The sequence below is a fragment of the Podarcis bocagei genome, assembly GCF_964188305.1.
Source record: "Podarcis bocagei genome assembly, chromosome: 7".
In the NCBI taxonomy this organism is placed as follows: Eukaryota; Metazoa; Chordata; class Lepidosauria; order Squamata; family Lacertidae; genus Podarcis; species Podarcis bocagei.
The window spans coordinates 89,736,300-89,759,935 of NC_138132.1; the positions used below are offsets into that span (position 1 = coordinate 89,736,300).

The 23,636-nt window shown below is 44.3% G+C and overlaps 1 protein-coding gene across 3 annotated transcripts in view; it reads right to left on the reverse strand.

Annotated features, from left to right (window-relative positions):
• The window catches only part of SLC4A5 (solute carrier family 4 member 5), an 84,237-nt gene that overhangs the window by 50,717 nt on the left and 9,884 nt on the right, over window positions 1-23,636 (reverse strand). The window contains exons 1-2 of one of the 3 annotated variants that reach the window (XM_081200920.1): window positions 23,418-23,455; window positions 4,779-4,908 (exon numbers count right to left, since the gene is read on the reverse strand). In XM_081200920.1, coding sequence (XP_081057046.1) covers window positions 4,779-4,831 — 53 coding nt within the window. In that variant the 5' untranslated portion in view covers window positions 4,832-4,908; window positions 23,418-23,455. Of the gene's footprint in view, window positions 1-4,778; window positions 4,909-23,179; window positions 23,329-23,417; window positions 23,456-23,636 lie in introns of those variants that run through there. The other 2 variants (XM_081200919.1, XM_081200918.1) reach the window with 2 other exon arrangements.

A 23,636-nucleotide genomic window follows, 5' to 3' on the forward strand; every position in this document is an offset into this window, starting at 1 on the left:
AAAGAATCAAGGGAACTGTCATTTGTTAAGGGTGCTGAGAGTTGATAGGAGACCCCTATTCACCTCAAGAGATGCACTTCCCTGAGTTCTCTGGGAAGAGGGGTTGATTGTTAAACCTTCTGGACATTGGGGGGTGGGATATGGGTCTCCTAAAATCCCTCACCACCCTGGACAGATTACAGTTCCCATGATTCTTTGGGGGAAGCCATGACAGTTCAAAGTGGTACATATGACCCTGCTTTAAATGTATACTGCAGAGGGGGCCATAGGCTGTAACCACCTTGTAGCAGGGACCTTCCTTTTCATAATTTGTAAAGGATCATGAACACGGATTGTGCTATACAACCAATGAACATCGAGTCTTCCTTTGCAAATTCTCCTCAGAACACATGAGCCAGGCGTGTGCACAGAAATGGGGAAATCAGAATGACTGCACAACAAAGGCTGAATAACTTCCCTGCAAAATTTGTACAAACAGTGCAGGATGAATGCCCAAAAAACAGTTTGTCTGGAAGTGACCAGTGTCACAGAAGTACATAATGAGTTGTGAGCCAAAGCATCTGTGGAAGAAGGCACCACAAGTCAAAGGCAACGCATTTTAAACATGGCTGTTATTATCTTTCTGTGTGCAATACAAGTATAACAATTAAAAGTGGGGTGTGTAGACATGAATATTCTTTTTATTCCCCCCCCCCTTAGCATTGCAGTACTATATATAACCAGGAAAGTAGGACCATTACAGTGTTTCTTGCTTGTTGATGTGCCATTTTTAGGCAAAGGATGGTAGAGAAGTCATTCCCTCCACCCCCCCCCAGCACGCACATTTCAGGAATGCTTTGATATGTGGCCAACTCACTGGTTCTACGCTCCTCTGTACCAGGTATGCATGCCAAAGGTGCAAATCCCTTTATTCAAAGAGGCAAATGTTTAGCCTATCTTGATAATATTGCTTCAGAATTATTAGAGCAAAACAAAATAACCCTAATAAATGCTCATAAAATATGCTCCTGTTTTGCAATTTAATCCAGAACAAAGAGCAGGCTGTGAAAGTTTCTCAGCTTTCAACTAGCTGGAGAACTACAGAGTTCAATGGCTGCATTGCCTGTGGGCAAGTGGTGGCTGCGACCACCAGCAGGTGGAGTCAGAACCAATGACAGGCAGAGTCACTCGGCTGCACTGGATGTAAGGAAACAGGCAGGTGGGGAGAGGCTGGCTGAAAGCAGACGGCATTTGGTGGCCAGTGCCTCATTTGCCCGAATGGACCAGCCTCCATGACTGTGGGTCCTAACACAGCAGACAGAAATATCTTTAGGTGCCATTTACCATCTCTCTGAAGCCACTGGGAGCTGTCATCAAGTGTGATGAAGCAGCAAAAAAGGCTAATGCTATTCTAGGCTGCATCAACAGAAGTCGAGTGTCCACATCGAGGGAAGTCATAGTCCACCCTATTCTGCCTTGGTCAGATGCCACCTGGAGTCCTGTGTCCAGTTCTGGGCACCATAATTTAAGAAGGATATTGACAAGCTGGAACGTGTGTAGAGGAGGGCGACCAAGATAATCAATGGTCTGGAAACCAAGCCTTATTTGGGATTTCCATAGAATGCTGTTTGCTCCAATTCAGCTTTAAATAGTGGGTTTTTGCAGGGAAAGCTCCAGAGTAAAAAAGACACTCAGACACAGAGCTTTAAAACACAGAACATGCCTGAAAAGTGCAGAGGGAAGTGTGGCCAGTGGCAGGCCTTGGCACCCCAAATTTCAGTGGCTCCTAGATCTGCCTTTGGTACGGCTAAGCCCTAAGTTAGGTTGTCTAGGATGGGAGCTTTCTATTTAAAGCAACTGTGCCATTTTGATTGGTGCCGGGCTCTGAGGATGAAAATTCCTATTTTGACTTGCCAAAGGTTCATTTGCAAAGTACCAGCCTTTTACTATGTGAAACGAAGCCTAGGCACCCTGCAGCTAAATTCCTGATCTGGATTCCTAAGTCAAGGAGAGCGGAAATCCTGAGCTGGCAATGCTAAAATGCTGACAAAGAGAGGCAAGCAGATATCCTCGTGGACTGTGGCAGCAGTACAGAAATTCAAACAGTTTCAGCCACTGGCATTTTGTTTGTAGAACAGGAAATGCACAGTGCTCTCACCCTGGAAACAGTAACGTATGAGTGTTTGATGGGTTAATCTCCACATGTTCAATGGACAGTATCCTGCCCTGTCACGATAGATCCATGATAGGGGACATATGATTTTAAAGAACGTAATAATGTAAGAAGAGTCTCACTGCAGTAACAAGCCAAGGACTCATCCAGTGTTGCATCCTGTTCTCATATTCCTCCAGGAAGTCTGTGAGTGGAACTTGAATGCAAAGAGGGTTTGGGGCTAGCACAACCTTCCGGGACTCACTGAAATCTAGCACGGCCTACCTTCTGGAGATCACCTCAAGCAGCGTTACGCTGGGAGGCCGCAGTAACAGGCCCTTAGCTTCTCTCCCACAATATTCTCCTCTGTTAGAGCAGAGCTATGTCTCTCTCTCTCAAGAATATAAGGAGAGCGTGCTGGAATCAAGCCAAGAGCCCACCTGGTCCAGCGCTCTGTTCTCAAAGCGGCCACCCAAGTGTCTATATAGGAAAGCCCCCCTAGAAGCACAACAATGTTCTCTTGCCTTTTGCCTAACTCAGCAAATTTTCTTGGACGGGCTCTGCTTAGAAACCAGGGATTAAGATGTTTCTGTTATGTAGGGCTCACTCAAGCTGTGCTTATCCAGAGCATGGCTGTTGCCTTTTCTGGGGGCTTTTCAGTATCGCCCAGCAGAGTCTCGACATTGTTAACCCATGCTTTTGAAAATCTCCTCCTCCTCCTTGATAACCATACTAGACATTCCTCTTAAACAATCATTATCACAGCTACCTAGAATGCGGATGGTCACCCGTTGCACGCTCAGGGACCACCCCTCTTCTCGGTTCTCTGGAGCAGCCTTTCCCCCTTCCGATATTTTGAGTTATTGGCTGCATTCGTATGGCAGTTTGTTCTGTTTTTCTGACATTTCCCTAGTTTTAATTTCTGCATTATATTTCTTGCTTTCACACAACAGGGAAGCAGCTTTTGGCAGCTCTGATATACAGGAGCTATTCTGAATACAAAACCAAAGTATGAAGGTTCTGCCTGCCCCGTCTCTCCTGGCACTGAGGGAGCACATTAGACAAGGTCATTATGTGGCGCAAGCTTGGAGCCACTGCGGGGCATGTGGGGCAGAGGGAGACAGAGTTAATCAAAATCTATCTTATTAACTGCCTGACCTCACGGCATTGATCCCATTTAAACATGGCATAAACACCCACAAATCCCTTTGTTCTTCACCATTGAGAGGCTCAGCGAGGCTCAAACCTGCTATTCGAGTCCCCGACTCTTCCCCTCCCTGCTGCTCAAACTCAGGATGTGAAATTTAGTAAATAATAATAATAATAATAATAATAATAATAATAATAATAATGAAAAAACGACTGGTTATAAAGCCTCAGCTGGAAAGGAAATTCCATGTGGATTTCGTTTGTGTGAAAAAGTTAGTAAGCTGGTTATTCAATGAAGTAAGGACATCTTGCATTCTCTTTAATACTTTGATAAAAGTTATGGGGCTTTTAAAAGGTTTACTTTATTGGTTTGCAATAAAAGAGCAAAGTTAACTCTTTAACTGCTGGCTGCAAATAAGGCTCATAGCAAGGTGGCTTTTTCTTGTGACTTATTCACATAGTTCAGATTTATGCTACCAGTTCAGCATGGGGCTGGCCTAAGGGAACTGACTTGCACACTGCCAAGATAATGTTTAATTCAGACTCAACAGCCTATTTCCTTGAAAGCAAACCCCACTGTGGCTTGCTTCTTAGTAAATGTGCTTAGGATCTCACTCTGACAGCTCTAAGTTTGCGGGGGCGGGAGATGGCCAGAGGAGATCTGGTGCCAACTGGGGAAACTGGAGGAAACAGTGTGTGTGTGTGTGTAGTGGCAGGGGAAAATCACTGAAGTTGGCTGCAGCCTTCATGCAGGAGCAGGAATGCAGGGAGGAAATGGTAAAGGAAACTCTTAAAGGGGGTTGGCCAATCTGCAGCCCTCAAAATCAGCTCCAAGCCTGAGCCCAGTAGCAGCAGAATGGATTTAAGAACATAAGAAGAGCCATCTAGATCAGGCCAATGGCCCATTGAGTTCAGGAGCATGATCTTACAGTGGATGACCAGACACCTTTGGGACCCAAATGCAAGACAATCCCCCCTCCCCCTGGTCTCCAGCAACTGGTCTTCAGAAGCGTTGCTGCCTCCAACTGTGAAGGCAGAGCAGGACCGTCCTGGCTGGTAGCCTTCAATAGCCCTCCCCTCCATGAATGCCAGACCCTTCTATATTCTATATTCTGTTTCAGTGTATCTGAAGAAGTGTGCATGCACATGAAAGCTCATACCAAGAACTAACTTAGTTGGTCTTTAAGGTGCTACTGGAAGGAATTTTTTTTATTTTAACTATGGCAGACCAACACGGCTACCTATCTGTAACTGGACAAGGTGGTAACCCTTTCCCCCTGATAAATAATATTTTGCAGCTTTTAGTTTGCCCAGAAGTGACAGCGTGACAAAGAAGATTGTGAATCAAGGCATCTCTCAAACCAGGTTCTACTCTCTTAAAAATTATGGTCTGCCTCCAGCAAAGGCCTTCTTCCTTCAAGAGCGCATACCTCAGGAGGAAAATGTGTGAGTCACCCAAGAGAAGCAGCTGCTTACAACCCTCCCGCTTTTTCCATACCTGGCTGATTCCTTCCACTCCATTTCTTCTCCATCATGCTGGAGCGTGTCCATCTCAGTGAACAGGGTGGGGTTGGGGGGATCGTCATCTTCACCCAGGATATACCGGAGGCGTTCAGCAGCTGGAGACACTGAGCCAAGATTGGAAAAGAGAATCAGTGACAGGCAGGTGACAGGCAGTTCAGTTGCTCTAGAAAACCATCTAGAAGAGATGATGATGATATTTTATTTATACCCTGCCCATCTGGCTGGGTTGCCCCAGTCACTCTGGGCAGCTTCCAACACACATAAAAATAATAAAAATAAAATCAAACATTAATAGTAACAATCTGATCCAATATAAAAAGTCACAATAACTTTAAAATAAACAACTTATATCAAATAAAGCCATATTCAGTATTATTATTACTATTATTATTTATTCAACTTATACGCTGCCCTATACCTGGAGGTCTCAGGGCGGTTCCAACAAGACTACAACATATAATGCTGTATATGAAAACAAATTTTAAACCATTAAAAACACTAGCAGGATAGACATAAACATGAACAGAAAGAAATAACTTAAAGGGAGCAAAAATGTTACATTTGTAAATAGGTTTGAATTGGTTATGCAATAAGATTACAATATAAAATGAGGAACCACCCAGAGGGGAGGAGGGAAGTAAAAGAAAAAGCAGGTTGAATTTGTTTATATTTATATTTTGTTGTTAAAATATTGTAGAATGGAAAAATAAAATATTATAAAAAAGCAATATTCAATAATCCATTAGATTCCAATCCATTAGAATCCATTAGATTCCAATAGAAACAGTAAAATTAAACATCAGCAAATACCAGTAATAATTAATCAGTTTACACTTATCAATTACAATAAAGAATTACTAATCTATAACCAATAAAAACCACAGCAAATCACAATGCATAAAATACCACAAAACATACAAAACCATTTAAAAGGATCAAAATGAGAAACAAGGACACACAACTTATAATTTATTTATTTTCAACTATCCCTGAGCTACTCTCTTTCCAGGTGCTTCTGCTATTCTCAAAGTCATGGTCTGGGAAAGGCTCCTAGGGCTGGAGGGCGGGGAAAGGCAGGGGCCTGATGGCCAGCAGAAAGTCTGCCTCCCTTCAGTTCTTCAATTAAAGATCAAGTGAGCGTAGGGTTTGTTGCAAGGAATGTAGCTATGGTGAAATGCACCTTGGGACCTACAAGGTGGAAGTCCCACCTTGAACCTTGTCAGTGGGGCTGAGCTAACCCAAACCTAATCTGCTTTTGGTGGTAGTGAGAGCCTTTCCTAGCTTGGTGCCTCCAGCTGCTTTTGACTACAACTCCCATCAGTATATTTAAGGCAGGATTGACTGCAATACCTTCCCTCCATTTACAGTACAGTCATACCTCGGGTTACAGATGCTTCGGGTTGCGCAATTTTGGGTTGTGCACCGCGCTGAACCTGAAAGTACCGGAATGGGTTACTTCTGGGTTTCGGCGCTTGTGCAGAAGCGCTGAATCGCAACCCGTGCGTGCGCAGACGTGGGTCTGCGGGTTGCAAACGTGCTTCCTGCACAGATCACGTTCGCAACTCGAGCGTCCACTGTAATCTTTGTAAATTGTGGTGTAGGTTTAACTGTTATACTGTCCTTCCAACAATAGGTGGTACTGTGTCCAGCTGAGGCCATGAGCCATGCTGTTGTTCTGGACCAGAGCTTTCCAAACTGTGTGTCATGATACATTAGTGTATCGGCTGCAGTGTGTAGGTGCGCCACACGAATGCTCTCCATGCCCCACCCAGGACTGGAAAGGGAGTGGGCAGCCCGCTGGTTTACTAGTAAAACTGAATTAGTGTGTCACGAAATGATGCATAAAAGGTGTGTCACCAACATGAAAAGTTTGGAAAGTTCTGTTCTAGACTGTTCTTTTTGCAATAAGGCTGTTACATGACCAACAAAGTGCATCACATAATCCCATACATCCTGGAAGATGAAATGAAACAATGGGTGCACATGAAGATAGATAAAACTGGAAACACGCACCCTCTACAGTGAATCCATTCCTCCAAAACAAACTAAGGAAAATTCCCACAACGCTAAACAGATCCACACAATAAATGCTTAAAGCATGGAAGGAAAAAGCAAGAAAACTGGTGCCATTCCCATCGCTACTAATTCCCCTGGCCCAATACCCACTATTCCACCAAGAATCCCAAAGCAGCCAAATAAAAACCTGTCAAACTAAAGGCCTATATTGCCTACCGACTTTTACAAATATCACAACCCCATATCAACATGGGAAATACAAGATAAACTAGGGGACACTCCAATACTCTGGCTGACCCTAGCACCAACTACAAGCCTTCCTAAACAACCCAGCTACAAAAACAGCAGCCACCAGGCCACTGACTAGCTTTGAGAAGCTCCTCCTAACAATGGAGGGACAGAGTAAAGGGGTGGCCTCTACAATATATAAAATACTACTCCAAGACTCTACAAACCTCCTTACCACGATTAAAAACCAAGGAAGCATGACATAGGATATGAATTAAACCCTACCCAATGGTCTAGACTATAGACCACCATCTAAATCCATCTCAGCCAGTAGTAGTAGTAGTAGTAGTAGTAGTAGTAGTAGTAATAATAATAATAATAATAATAATAATAATAATAATAATAATAATAATAATTTATTACTTACATTACTTAGGGGGAGAACTCACCCTAAAACTTATACATAGATGGTACATAGCAACATGGAAGCTGGTACTCATACACCCAGGAACCTCCTCTAAATGTTGGAGAGACTGCACTTCCATAGACACACATGTCCACATGTGGTGGAAATGCCACAAAGTTCAAACTTTCTGGATATCAGGGCTGCAGGAAATTTCCAAAATAACAAAACAGGTAATAGAAGCAACTCCAGGACAGCACACACACACACACACACACACACACACACACACACACACACGACAAGGAACTCATAAGTTACTTGCAGCAGCTAGAAATATCATAACTAGACACTGGAAGGAGCTATGAGGAGTGAACATAGACCACTGGCACCAAAATGTATGGAAAACCGCCCTGCTAGAGAAGTTAACCAACAAACACAAAATACCATGGGGATAAGCAAAGGAGGACACCTTCATCTCAGTATGGTTTCCCTTTATCGCATACACCACACAAAAAGACAGCACAACCTCTCCTCCCCAACAGCATATGACTCAGTATGGATAACTTCATCCAACAACCTACCCCCCCCTGCGCACACAAACAAGCCACACTGCAATCAACAGAGGACAACCAAAAAAATCTGGGACCCCCAACCTCTTGCAGTATCAATGAAAAGAAATAAAGACAGTCATACCTCGGGTTGCAAATGTGATCCATGCGGGAGGCACGTTTGCAACCCGCAGCGCCGTGTTTGTGTCTGCGCGTGACGTGATTCGGCACTTCTGTGCATGCGCGTGACATCATTTTGCACTTCTGCACATGTGCGAGCACCAAAACCCGGAAGTAACCTGTTCCAGTACTTCTGGGTTCAGCATGGTCTGCAACTCAAAGACGCGCAGCCCACAGCGTTCGCAAACCAAGGTATGACTGTACATAAACGAAGGACTACCCATGTGATGCTGACACAAACCCCTACACTAGCAACAGATAATAGAACAATACTCTCTCTTTCCTCCTCCCTTTTCCCTCATGCAAGATGTATACGACAAAATAGATAAATGTAAATCACTAAATGCAATCAAACTCTGTAAAAAGCATACAAACTGAAAGTGGAGACAACAAATGAACCTTTCCGTGTTTATCTTTTTTTTTTTTGTAACAAAACAAAACAAAACTTTAATAAAAACTAAAAAAAAGAACCTGTTCCTTGGCTAAGCAACCAATTTGGCCTGGCATCGTCTCTGAAATAACCTGACAGAGCCTTGTGTGACTGCTGAAAGGCAGGTTCCCAGCACCTTTATTATTAAATAAACAACAGTCCCCAGACTTCCTTGAGAGTTTGGTGGATTAAACCACTTGTAAACTGCCCTGAGATCTTTTTATGAAGGGCGGGATATAAATTTCAACAACAACAACAACTTGCTCTAAGATTTTACTGTTGATGGGCCCTCAGTTTTTCCTCTCCTCGGCACCCCCATCTTCCTCCGCTCTCTCTCTCTCTCCTTTCCTTCTTCAATTTCCTTCTAACAAGTGACAAAGGGAAATGAGTACCTGAGAAGTTTTTAATACTTGGGCTGTTTGTACACCATGCCTTTAAAGCTCATTCAAAACACATTCCTTTCCCTCCAATAATTTCTGGGCATGATAGTTTAGCCCTCATAGAGTTGCAGTTCCCCCAAACCCTTAACAAACCATCGGGCTCAGAACTCTCTGAGTAAAAAAAATGTGCTTTAAAGGTATATTGCAGGTGTGGAGAAACTTTGGCCCCCTTGATGTTGCTAAATTACAATTCCAAACTAGAACAATCAGGGATGGAGGAAGTTAGAATCACAGAATTGCAGAGTTGGAAGGGACCCCAAGAGTCACCTAGTCCAACCCCCAGCTCCATTCCAGCTTGTCAACATCCTTCTTAAACTGTGGCACCTAGAACTGGACACAGTATTCCAGGTGGGCTCTGATGGAGGCAGAAGAGAGCAGGGCTATTACTTCCGTTGATCAGGACACTACTTCTGTTCATGCAACCTAGAATTGCATTAGCCTTTTTTGCTGCTGTCTCACGTTGTTGACTCACATTAAGTCGTAGCATATCCCGCAACATTTTGGAAGAACAAATGAGGGTATACCCCCACCCCCAACCCGCTGCCTCTATTGCTCACCCCCTCATCACAACCACCACCCCCTCACTCATTTGCTGCCACCCCCTCACCCTCTCCCTCCCGGCTCATGGCTTTTCCACGGCCTCCACCTCCTCCTTCTTCGCAGCCTGAGCCATTTTTTGGTCCTGCGCTCTGGTGTGAGCCAACTGACTCGCAGCACAGGGCAGGATGGGAAAATGCTTGCCTTTTGGTCCTGCATTCTGGCGCAGTCAGAGCATGGGAGGCAAAAGGGAACATGCAGGATGGGATCAGAAGTCGGACCGGCTTCTATGAATCCAGATGTCCCGCTTTAAATGGGACAGTTGGGTGGTATATCTTAGTTCAGCAACTTCTGGAGGGCCAAAGGTTCCCCACATCATATATAGTCCAAGCAGCAAACAGAGGCAAGCACTGGAGGTGGTTTAAAGGCCTTCCAGCCCAGCCCCTCTCCTCCACGCTCTGGTGCAAGGCAGACTATCAGCCCCCACAGATCACCCTATTGCAATCCAGGCCAGAGGCTGCCACACGCAGGGAGCAAACATCAAGTGCCTTGGGCAGATTCCCTGCAGAGAAATCATATGGCAAAAATAACCCCTGAACCAGAGGTGCCAGCTTGTGAGGGCCGACATTGTGTGCAGGACATCAGGAGGAGGAGCCACGGCAGAACGAAATGCAGCGGCAGCGTGGCTTCAATGGCCGGTAGCTCCTCCTGCTGCCGCATTTTGGCCAAAAAAGGGCTGGGCCCCAGGAGTTGGTGCCCCTGCCCTGAATTGCACACAGTTACAGTGGTACAGTGGTTCGCCAGAAGCGGCTTAGTCCTGCTGGCCACATGACCCGGAAGCTGTACGCCGGCTCCCTCGGCCAGTAAAGCGAGATGAGCGCCACAACCCCAGAGTCAGCCATGACTGGACCTAATGGTCAGGGGTCCCTTTACCTTTACAGTGGTACCTTGGGTTTCAAATGCTTTAGGTTACAAACGCTTCAGGTTACAGACTCCGCTAACCCAGAAGTAGTACCTCAGGTTAAGAACTTTACCTCAGGATGAGAACAGAAATCGCACAGCAGCAGTGGGAGGCCCCATTAGCTGAAGTGGTACCTCAGGCTAAGAACAGTTTCAGGTTAAGAACGGACCTCCAGAATGAATTAAGTTCTTAACCGGAGGTACCATTGTACTAACTAATATGGAGATTGGCCGGATGCAGGCAGAGACCACCTGCCAAACCACTTGTACTTAAGTGAATCTCTCCACTCATTAATGGCAGAAAAAGTGACTTCGGAATCTTCAAATATCAAACGGCTGTCAATTGGAAGATGGAGGCAGCTTGTTTTCTGCTGCTCTGCAGGGTAGGATTCAAATAGCAAGAAAATAGATTCTGACTAAACATTAGGAAGAACTTTCTGACAGTAAGAACTGTTTGAATGGACTCCCTCAGAAGGTTGTGGACTCTCCTTCATTGGAGTTTTTTTTTAAAAAACCAACAGATTGGATGACCATCTGCCGTGGATTCTTTAGTTTTGTCCTGGATCTTAGACAAGTCAACCAAAGAACTGCAACCCTAGACTAGATTATTATTCCATTAAGCCAGAAAACCCTTTGGCACAACAAAATCTTTGCGCATTTTTCAGTGGCCCAGGCCCGTCAGATTCACAATTTCAGAATGTGGCTAATAGCCACAGTCCCAGCACCTCAGATGAAAAGACCGCTTGAATAATAATAATAAGCTGTTTGAGGCAACAACTCATTAAAAAACAATATGCCCATTCAGGACCCAACAGTATGAAGATAATTAGCAATTCATGCCTAACTCCTTTCACAAAGAGGGCTTGAAATATGGAATGATCGGCAAAATAGAAAATAATGGTGAAAGAAAGTACTGTTGGCTTGCAGAGATCATTTTTATTTGGAGCTTGATGAGATTGGGACATGATAGTCCAAGCAAACTGTGCAGCTGAGCTGGCTTTTGGGGTTCTGTGCTGCCCTCCTAAATGTTGGGATGGAAGAGGGGTTTGTTTGGTCTGTGCTTTAAACTGAATTGACCCAGGGTTGTCTCCAACTAAGCTCTACTCAGAGTAGACCCAATTGAAATTACCGGTAATGAACCTTAGTCATGTCCATTAACTTCAGTGGGTCTACTCTGAGTAGGGCTATGCATTGGATACAAGCATTTATTAACACTTCTTGGATTAATAAAATGATTGGAAAGTAATAACCTTTCAGATTTCACACTTCTCCAAATTATTCAATATGATTCTTAATTTAGAAACTGTACCAAAATGCATAAAAATTATATATTTTAGGATAAAGTAAAAACCCACACATTATGATAAAATACATATGTAAACACATAATTACATGGGACGTGGGTGGCGCTGTGGGTAAAACCTCAGTGCCTAGGACTTGCTGATCGTATGGTCGGCGGTTTGAATCCCCGCGGTGGGGTGAGCTCCTGTCGTTCGCTCCCAGCTCCTGCCCACCTAGCAGTTCGAAAGCACCCCCAAGTGCAAGTAGATAAATAGGGACCGCTTTATAGCGGGAAGGTAAACGGCGTTTCCGTGTGCTGCACTGGCTCACCAGTTGCAGCTTCGTCACGCTGGCCACGTGACCCGGAAGTGTCTCCGGACGGCGCCGGCTCACGGCCTATAGAGTGAGATGGGCGCGCAACCCCAGAGTCGGTCACGACTGGCCCGTACGGGCAGGGGTACCTTTACCTTTACCTTTAAACACATAATTATGATGAAGAGTGTTTTAAAATACATATCTAAGTATGAATATTTTGTACAGATATTTTAAAATTGCAGACTGATGCAAAAATGGGACAGAAAAGACATATATTTACATTATATTTGCCAATAATTGATATGTTTCAATGTTTAGTTTGTTTTACAATGACTTTAAAGTGTTATAAAGTTCACATATTCTAACTGATCTATTTGTTGCACTGTCGACTTCCGGGTTGGCGCCATCGCCGAATGGCGGACTCCCTCCGAGCTCCGGAGGGAGTCTGCTTGGCAGGGGCTGGGTCCTACCGCGCCGGCGACACGGGGACCCTCAAAAACCACGGGCACGGAGCCCGTGGACATGGGGACCCGGCTGGCACCGCTAGCGCCCTCCCGACTCGTGAAAGAGCCTTTTTAAAGGCTTCGGATCGGGTGCCGGGGAGTGGCGTGGTGCTTTGGGTCTATCGCTTTCCCTGCCGAACGCAGCCGCATGCCATTCGACGGAGAGCGCTGGCTTCTTCCATTTGAAATTCGGACTATCAACAACAACCCGTGAGTAATTGGGAAACCGGGTACAAAAGGAGAAAAAAAGAAATTTTTTCCGGATTCGGCACGAGCGGGGGCGATCTTAAAAGGAAGTCAATCCCCCCCGACTGTAAACATTCTAAAACAAGGACTGGGTAACCAAGATCGATTCAGAAGTCTATCACTGATAAAAATCATTAATTCCACGATGCGAAATTAGAAGAATTGTGCTGGAGGAGAAGAGTGGAGGGTGAGAGGGAAAAGGCAACCCCCCCTGGGAACCGGGGCGATTCGCAAAGCCTGGCGAAGAGAGACGGAGACTTTGACAGCTGTCAAAGTAGCTGTCAAAGCTTGAGAATATAAAGAGGACTTTGTTACAAGTATTTTGTTGGCTAATTCTGTTACAAATTGACATTATTTGGATATAAATTGTCGGGGAAAAAAGAAACAACAACTTGACTTTTGGATTAGAGGATACAAAGTTACTGCAATCCCCCTAGAGGGGTTTCGGGACATTACAAGTGGTCGTATGTGGAAAATTACTCTGGGCTGAGCACAGGACTTATTCTCTGGGAAAGCGGCAAAACTGAAACAGTATTTTGTCTACAGAGGTGTTTGCACTAAAAGGAGACAATAGAATTCTCTATTGAAGAAAGGAAGGGACTGGACGTAAGTTTTTGTTCCTGAATAACAAACCTCTGTAGAGATACCAGAATTCGGAAAAAGAACGTTTTAGCAGCTGAACAAGACAAGAATCCTGAGAAAGTAAGGAATAAAAAGATCAAAGGACTAACTACGACACGGAAAGAACAATGGGAGGAGCAACAAAGACTAAGGAAACTAAAGGCCTCTATTTGACTGGATTTTTGAAGTTAAACATCATTAAAATAAACAAATTAAAAGAAAACCGGCAAGGCGAAACGGGGAAAAATCTGGCTATGGACTTGAGATCTCCAGGCTGATAACATATAGACTGATGGACATGGGGAATTCAAACCGGGGAAGGGAGGGGGAGTTTTGGAATCCAAAGGCTATGTAACCAACTTTTTGAAGTTTCTTATATCTTTTGTCTTCTATTTCTTTATATAACTTTGGTATTTTGATTTAACATGTTTTTTTAAAAAAGGGGGAGCTCGTGGAAGGAAATTGGGACAGATCTTCGGGGAAAAATCTTTTTATTTTTTCTGTTAAAGATGAGGAGTGATGGTAAGATTGTATAAATTTTGGCTAATGGGTTAAACATATTGGTTTTAAATTGGGAATGAGAGCTTGTGGAACCAACTTAAGGAAAGGGGAATACAGTCGGGAGGGGAAGGAGGGAGTCCTAGAAAGGTTATGAAAGTAAGGATTTAAGCTTCTCTTTCTTTTTCTTTCTTTCTCTATCTTTTCTATCTTTCTTATTCTGTTATTATTGGAAATTTTAATAAATATGATTATAAAAAAAAATATTTGTTGCACTGTCATGTTGCGTTTCAAAATGATTTAGTATTCGTTTGTTCTTCTAATGAAGTACTGTATTGGTTGTATTTTTTGTTGTTGTGAGTTGCTTCGAGCATACCTATATGGAAAAGCAGCACACAAATTAAAATAATGAGTAAATTTAAATGACAAACGCATGCAAAACAGGTAGACCTGTGAGGGTTGAAGTGCAGTTCCCAGGACTCTTTGTGCTTTAAATGCGTGGTGTGCAATTGGCCTCCCTGTGAAGGAACTGGAAGGGTGAAGGAAGCGCCTGGCTGCTCGACTGCCCCACTCAGCGCTGCTTGCGGAGAACAAGCTTGGCAGATTTTCTTCTAAATCTCCACGCTCACATGGTTTTTAGATCTTTGGCGGCATGCAAGGCAGCAGGCAGGACGGCCTTATCCCATTAGCTAGTGTGTGTTCATAGACTGCATGTGTGCATGGGCATAAAAACAAATTCAGAAAATAAAGGAACTGTGAATATTGATGTTGGAAGACAGGCTTGAGTTCTAACATCACCAGCATTTCAAGTGGGAGGCTAACGCACCCATTACCCACAAGTTTCTTCAGCAAACCATGAGTTGTCCCACAGACAAGCAAAGATGATGTGGATTGTTTCTCCAAAGCTCATTCCCCCACACCCCCAGCTGCTCTCGTGACTGGGCAGTAGTTGTTACAAACCCCAGGGTCTGGGGGGGGGGGCTTTTTCAGGAGTGGGTGCATTACTGCCTTTTTAAGGGAAGCAGGTGCTGTTCCATTGCAGTGGGTGCCGATCACCACACCCTGGACCCACCTGGTCAACCTGCTCAGACTGGGTTTCACCAGGCAGGATGGACAAGGATCAAGTGAGAAAGCTGGTTACATCATTGCAGGTGTCTTCTTGGCACAACCAGGCTATATATACTGAAACAGACCCCATAAAATATAGGTAGGCACAGTACTGGAACCTTGACTGAATTTGCAAGATTTGCACTGCACTATGGAGCTGAGCAACTTTTTAATCCGCTGAGTGCCATGCAAACTGGTGCTGAGTGCTCCAGAAGGTCACCCATCACTTCTGCTATGGCTAGCCTTTGGACCACCTGGAACAACTCTACTGGATTGCTCATCGAGGATGCAATACAGGTGGACTCTCAGGAGAGAGTGGGTCAATAGCTCTCCTCCCCTCCCCACAGCGAAACAGAGTCTCTCTGGAACACCCCTGCCCCGCCCCGAATATTCAGAGATCTAACATAAGTCTCCAGGGGCAGGCCAACTGACTCAGTTCCCCATCACGGCAAGGTGGGTGTGCTGCGCACAGTCCAAACTTCACCAGGAAGTGGCCTGATCATGCCTGAGTGCCTTGGTGCCATGTGGTGGATCTCAGGTGAGCACTATCTGCTTAAAATAAAGTTAGCTTTAACGTGTTAGAAGTTAATCTGATTATAAAGATGTCTGTGCTCAAAATCCTCCAGCTTGTTCTTTCACACTGGGTACAAACAGTGAGCATTTTTGTGTTTCAATGTGTATATATGTATATATATGTGTGTGTGGTCATAAGATGAAATCTTAATGCGGCAAATGTGTACTAAATGCCACTTGCTTTCCCTCCTGGAGAATGTTCCTGTTTTCTGCCAAAAGAATCACAATGGCCCCAAAAGAATAGGATGTTCGCTATTACTATAGATTAGCCTGATTTACTTGCTAAGAACCTTGAAGCCAAACTACTGGAAAGAAGGTGATATCGTCAAGTGCTTAGTGGACTTCAAAGCCTTGGCAAATTTATTTCTGGTTTAGGGCTTCCATCACAAAAGCACCCAAGGTGGGACAAAGGGTCTTTGGCATTAAGATGTTGGTGTTAGCAAAACAACCCAAAGCTCGGTGTTAGGAGCAGAGTTGCTTGTGGCACCCGCCTGGCATGCAAAGGTCGCAGGTTCAATCAGCAGCATCTCTCAGTAGAGCTGGGAGCAGTCCTTAGAAGCCGTGTTGATGATGCCAAGCTAGGTGAATCAAAGGTCTGCCTTATAAGGCAGCTTCCTTCCAATGGAGCAACAATTCTGGGTCTGAGTTTGCTCAGTTCACAGCTTGCCAATGATCTGGAAATGTCACTACAAATGCTATCACTGTAGTAATAATAATAATAATAATAATAATAATAATAATAATAATAATAATAATAATAATAATTTATTTGTACCCCGCCCATCTGGCTGGGTTTCCCCAGCCACTCTGGGCGGCTTCCATAGAAACAAAAAATACAGTAAAAGGACATGAAAAGGTCCCACATAGTTTTTAAAGTTGGAGAGCCTGTCTGCTTCACATGGGCGGTGGCGCGCATGGCAGTCTCAAGTGGCTGCCCCAGATTATGCAAGCAATTCTGCAATAATGCAGAGGCTGGTGGGGCAAAACTCTGGGAGTGCAAGCAGTTGAGGAGTTATACCTTGGCATCTCCAGCGATATGGCAAGGGGTCCTGAATGGAAACCTCTTGGGATGTGCACTTTCCCAATAGTACCTGAAATTGCCTGTAATACTCAAACTATGGAACTCCCACAGGAGGCAGTGATGGCCACCAACTTGGATGGCTATAGAAGAAGATTAGACACATTCATGGAGAGGAGGGGTATTGATAGCTACTAGCCATAACAGTTATGCTGTGCCTCCACAGTCGGAGGCATCAATTGCTGGAAACCACAGGAAGGGAGAATGCACTTGAGCACGGATCCTGTTTACTGGCTCCCCATAAGAGGCATCTGGTTGGCCACATCTGGTTAGTCCAGAACAGGATGCTGGAAGTGATGGGCCATTGGCCTGATCCAGGAAGCTCTTCTTATGCTCTTATGAGTTATGAGCAGGGATGCCAATCGGGGGGGGGGGGAGAGACTATAGTCATTAATCATAAATGTTTAGATAAATTAAACCTGTATAATATAAGTGTGAATATGAATCAAACCATCCAATTCTGTATGCCAGTATTACACTGCAAGAAAAGGGAATGCCTGAAATTTTTAGCTTTTGTGAGTTCTTGTATTAGAACTGATGACTTAAAAAAAAGAAGTGCTGATAATATATTTAAGGAAAAAGCAATTGATTCATCAAACTGATTATCATAGAATCACAGAGCCGGAAGCAACTTCAAAGTTCATCTAGTTCAGGGGTTTACAAGCTAGGGGGCCTAATTTTTTGCCATCACCAATTTTGATGACGGTGGCAAACGGTGGGGGTGGGGTGGGGGGATAATTTGAAGAAGACACGTGTTGCTTTGGGTAACAAATCATCTCCTAGTCACTCATCAGATTGAACATTTGATGAGCAGAAAGAGGGGGATACAGCCCCGTGCTCATTCAATCTGCATGGATCATCAGAGGAGAGGGTGCCTGCGTGTGTGGTAGTGTTTGGGGGAGAGTGTGGGATGATCACGCCCACTTGTTACCTCCGTACAGTAGACTAGTTTGCACACACACTTGCTATTCAGGAAACAAAGAGGAATTATTAGAGTTCTATCCAGGCAAAAACACTCAAGAAGGATGTGAAGCAGGGCAGGTGAGGGGCGTGGCCTGAGGAGCAGGGATAAGGTTGTGGAGGGCGGATGGTTTGGGGATAGTCCAATGAGCTGGACAGAGAGGCTTGGAAGGCTGCATTTGGCCTATAGCAGCATCACAGGGCTTGCCCACACTTCCACTTGTACTGCTGCTTTCCCACTTCATCCTCGAATCGGTGCAAATGTCCACTGTGTTTTCCACAGACTGATGTTTGATCCAAGTCAGCAGTAAAGAGCAGGTTTTCCCAGGGAAAGGAGTGGAGCAAACAGAAAACCATTTGAATCCATGACTAGAAAGCATGAGACAAGTGGAAAACCTCTCTAGGCACGGGAAAGCAGAAGTGTGGATGAGCCCACAGTGAATAAAAACAGTGAAAAGATTACCATCTGTTCCACAGGCATGCTGGCAAGAGGTTTTGGTGCAGGACTTAAAGTTCCCAATAGCAGAAAATGTGTGGAACGCTGTATGGAGTGAAGCTCCTTTAAGAAACATATATTCCCAAACTAGAGGAGTGGTGCTGAAATTAACCTACCAATGGCACTTTAACCAACTAAGGGCTCACCCACAATTCTGTTTGTCCCATGTCTAGAAAGCACGGGGCTGAGTCGTTTTCCCTTGATGCTGCCCCTTTCCCAGGGAAAACCTGCTCTTTATCTCTAAATCAGAGCAAACACCAGTCCTGCCCAAACTCGAATGGCTGTTTGTTCTGACTGAGCGCTAAAGAGCAGTTTCCCCTGGGAGAAAGGAGTGGGACTACCAGGGCACCGTCACAGAGGAGCCCCATCCCACTTGAGAAGGATCTCTCCTGCAGAATGTGAGGCCCAAGCCGGCATATATAAGTGGAGGGGCTCCTTCAAGAATCTGGCTCCTAAACTGTTCAGGGCTTTCCATGGAAAGGAAAACCCATTGAATTGATTTCAGTATTGAATTGGCAGCCAGAACAGTTCATACCAGATAGGGATTATATGATCTGTCTATACTATACTGTTCCCCTCAAATCTGTTGCAGCTGCATTCTGCACATTTTTAAAACGTGTATCCCATTTTAGAGTATGTGACAATAATCACTTATGGAGAATTGCGATTCTGATTCTTTGCATCCAAGACTTCCTCCAAACCTTCCTGTGCAGAATTTTACTTATTGGATTCCCTTCCAAAGGAGAGCCACATGACTGGCTCATGGAGAACAGCCATGCAAATGTCCATGTCAAATGTTTGGTGGCACATTCATTTTTGATTAAGGTGTTCTCATTTAAAGTAATGCTTTCTTGAGGTGAGAGAAAGAGAAAGAGAAAGAGAAAGAGAAAGAGAAAGGAAGAGAGAGAAAAGGCTGGATATAAAAGTGATCAGTCAATCAATCTGAATGTTTCTGGCACAGCACAAGCAAATAATAATAAAAAAGTTTTCCCTTTTTAATGGTTCATTAAGATATCCCAGGAGACCAGCAGATCTTTCCTGGGAATGAGAGATTCTTGGATTTGCAAAATTATCTCCCTGTACAATTGATTTCTTATTCATTTATTCATTTCCTTATTCATTTATTTAAAATTTAGAAATCATGTTTCCATGGTGCCAAAGGGTGCACAATAAGCAGCTATTATTAAATACTAAAACAACGAGGCTGTGGGGATGGGAGGGGATTAAGATCCTAAGGACAGCTCTGCTCCCCCATCTGGCTTCCCACAGTGGCCCCCTGGGAGCCACAGAGCAGGAGCGCATGAGGGCAGGAACATTTCCTGCTAATGTTCCCCAGCAACTGGCTTTCAAAGGGTTACTGTTTCTGACTCTGGAGGAAGAACAGAGTCACTAGTCCCTTCCAACTCTACAATTCTATGTGTCTGCTTTTAAAAAAAGGAAAAAATGAAGGGTGCCCCCCACTTTGTATCAGCTCCAGAAGCTTAACCAGTTAACTGGCATATTAGCTGCTTGTTCATTTCAACTGTGCGCTACTGCATTAGAAAAACAAAACCCAAAATAATAATTAAAAAACATCACAGCAAAACTACCAGTCACAGAAACAAACAGAAAACAAAGGAGGACATTTAAATAGAAAATAAGGTTTTTTTTCCTTTCCTTTCCCATTTCCCCAGCTTAAGGCCTAAGCCGATCTGTCTATGGGCAACACGTAACCTCGGCTGCATTCAGCTTTTGCTGGGATCCACGAGGCATTCTATCCGCCTGGAGGAAACTCCATCATTCAATATTGTGTGAATGGATGCTCTTAGGGTCGTTTTACAGGTCTTTCCTCTCTCTAAACCTGCTTGTGTTGGGTTTCCGATTGGGGTCACTGGTGCAGACAAAGAGTCATTTGCGAAAGCGGAGAGAGCAGCTGCGGAGGGCAGGAAACAGAACAGCCAGGGCAAATTCTTAGTGCTCATTCACCTACAAGACCTTTCTTTCTTTGCAGTCAAACCAACAAAGGCACTGAAGCCTAGCTGTGTTTGCCAAGTATAAAACACACCTGGAAGACGGGGGGGGGGGGGAGGGAGAAGCTTTAAACTCTATCACTGATGGAACCAGAAGGTCTGCAAAACACAATCCATTTTTGATTGCTCCAGTTGGGCGATGGGGGGTGTCTTCCATCTTAAAAGGAGGATTCCAGAAGAAGCAGGTTAAATCTTTTGAAGCTGTGATTCAATAGAACAACTATGGATTGGTGGGTTAAAAAAAACACCTTAAACATTGATTATGCTTATATCTAAAGACATTATATTTCAAAAGTGCCTCAGATGCTCACATATTTAAGGCAGCGGGGGCTAGTATTTTGGGGCCTAAGGGTTACATTCTTCTCTGGGGGCCACAATCTCTCATGTGCACTCTCACATGTACACGGGACATGTACACACAGAGGCAGATACCTACACACAGACCCCCCTCTCACTCCTCTGCTGATCCGTGGAGGTGTCCCCCCCCTTCCTGCTCATCAGGTGTTCAATCTGAGGAATGAGGAGGGGGTGATTTGCTCACCTCAGCACTGTGGTGTTTTTCAATATTTCTCCTCATATTGCCATTGCCAGAAAAACTGGTGGGGGCTCTGTGGGCCAGTGAAATTGTCCCAGAGGGCTAGGAGCTAGTAGTCACCCCTGCTTTACAGCTACAGTGGTACCTCGGGTTACATACGCTTCAGGTTACAGACTCCGCTAACCCAGAAATATTACCTTGGGTTAAGAACTTTGCTTCAGGATTGAGAACAGAAATCGTGTAGCGGCAGCAGGAGACCCCATTAGCTAAAGTGGTGCTTCAGGTTAAGAACAACTTCAGGTTAAGAACAGACCTCCAGAATGAATTAAGTTCTTAACCCGAGGTACCACTGTACTCTCTTGCATGATTAAGAAGATACCGTATATTTGTTGGAGTGGCACACGGGTATTCACGCCCCAAGACAGCCTGTCACTGGTATGAGCAGCAAGATTAGATTAGATATTTATTACGGCCATAGGCCCATACAGATAAAAACAAGACATAAATAACAGCTTGTGCACGTGGGGAAAAACAGCCGCTAAAACATCACTATAACAATAAAATACTGTAAGATGGAATGACATACTGCGCCTTAATTAGCTTGTAGTGCTCCTTGGCAGCGCTTTTGGGTAAGGACAGCGACCAGAAACCTAGCCACTTTCAGGGTCGTATGGATATCCTTATCCTGCAGGAATTGGGCAAGGTGGAATTTTGGTGGGGTACCCTCTAGCTTCTGTATGATTGATCCCAACAAATTTGCCCGTGGCACACTGAACAAGGGGCAAGTGAACATAATGTGCTGAAGCGACTCCGGCGTCTCCCTATCACATTCGCACATGGCGGAGGCTTGTCCCTTTGAGAATCTATGTCTCAGGACATTGGAGGGAAAAACGTTAAACCTCGCTTTGGTGAAGGCCAGCCTATATGAGCAGCAAGCAGTACCTCAGTCTCAGATACAGACCCCACAGTGATTTGGATGCATATTTTGGGGAGGATGGAAGTTATAGGAAGGTTGTATGCATTACCATTGCTTCTGCAAATGGAGAGATCTTGTAACTGCTATGTTTATTTAGACTTTATGTTAGGGAAGGCTGGTTGAAAGAAAGAGAGCATGCAGAAAGCAATCTGGTCTACTGGGAGACTCTGAGGGCCTTTGATACTTCAACACAAATGATGCCAGGGGAATTTGGGAGGGAGATGCTTTGGTCCTGGAATTCAGTAACACTCTATTTCATGGTGCAAATGTACAAGGCTCACACTACAACCCCACCCCCCCAGTTGTCCTTCATTTGATGTTATCAGAACTGCTTCTTAGGTATTTTGAAGTTCCAGCACACATGCATGGCTTACATGTCTCATACCTCTAGTATCAGATCACAGTTTATTTATTTTTTACTTGCTTTTCCTTACCCTGTATCTCAGCTCATGCATTTATATAGCCACTACCTTTTCTGCCAGCTTCATGCATCTGATAAAACAGGCTTCTGCCTACTAAATATCAGACCCAAATGTATTAGCTACCCCTCAGGACTAGCTAATTATATCACATAAATCTTTGCATAAGAAGAAACAGATATGTATGGCAGATGAAGGCTGCACAGCAAATTGTACCATAGAATCAAAAAATTTCAGCTCTAGCTAAACCACAAGAGAGGATATAGACACAAAATATTTCAATCTCCCTCCTCATTAACAGCTGATGACATGTTCTAGCAGTATAACTGCTTTCCATCACTCATAAAGACAGATACCTGGTTTCATTTGCTTCAAATCAAACTAGACACAGAATTTTTGCACTTCTTCTTTTTTTTTTAAAAAAAAAAGATTCCTAGACTCTTTTGAAGAAGAACATATGGGGGCTATCAGATAGAGGGGAAGAAAAGACAGCAGCAAATCCAAATGCCAAAGGCAAGAAATGCACACCTGAAATCACAGTATGAATAGATATGATGATTTAAAACACCAGTCCTTTTACCTCTGACCTTTATGCACAACACTTGCTTAGGCATCCATGTAGCTTTACATGGAGTTGCTGTCTATCACATTCTTTTCGGTGCCTCTCCTCTGAGTGGACAGTGCACCATTTCAGCCACCACAGTTTCCAAAATGCTCTTTCATCTTACATTTAGACACCTGTCTAAGGGGAAAGAATTTGGTTGCGCCACAGCCCCTTGGGGTTGCCATCCACAATCCAAATTTGTTCCTTTGGGAGTGTCAGATACAGTACCCAACCTCCCCTTGGGCTGTAAAGAGATGAAAAGGCAAATCAAGACTCCTACGCAGGTGTCCCTTAGATCGAAACAAAACCTTCAACAAGACCACAAGGCAGACTACCAAAAACTCTCTAGTGAAAGCCAAAGGGCTTTCCAGACCCCAAGATATTGAAAATATGTGAAATGATTTCCTACCTGGAAATGTTTGGAATCTGTCCCCCATTTTTTTCCTGGCTGAAGAAATATTCACAGCACTACACACAACCCTCCCCCCCACCCAAAAAAACCCAACCAAAATGCAGCAGCAGCAAAAAACAAGACCCTCAGACTTATTTTATCCACCCTGTTTAGTTAAACTCCACAGCTTACTGAGCAGATTACAGGGCATAGGAAGCCCTTTCCTTTGCCCTCAGCTCTCATGACGTGAACTTACCAAATAAACGCGATGCCTCAGAAGAGGTGGGCCTGTTGGTGACGGGGGGGGGGTAGTGAGAGGAGTGAGGTAGACAGAGAAGATGGAAAACAACAGGACCTTTTAAAAGTATATGTAATCCCTTCGCAGCCAGAAATGTTAAACATGACAACGCCTGCTGCAAACTATTCTGAGGAAGCGCCTTTGACAATGCCACAAGAAAAACAGGTGCTTTGATAA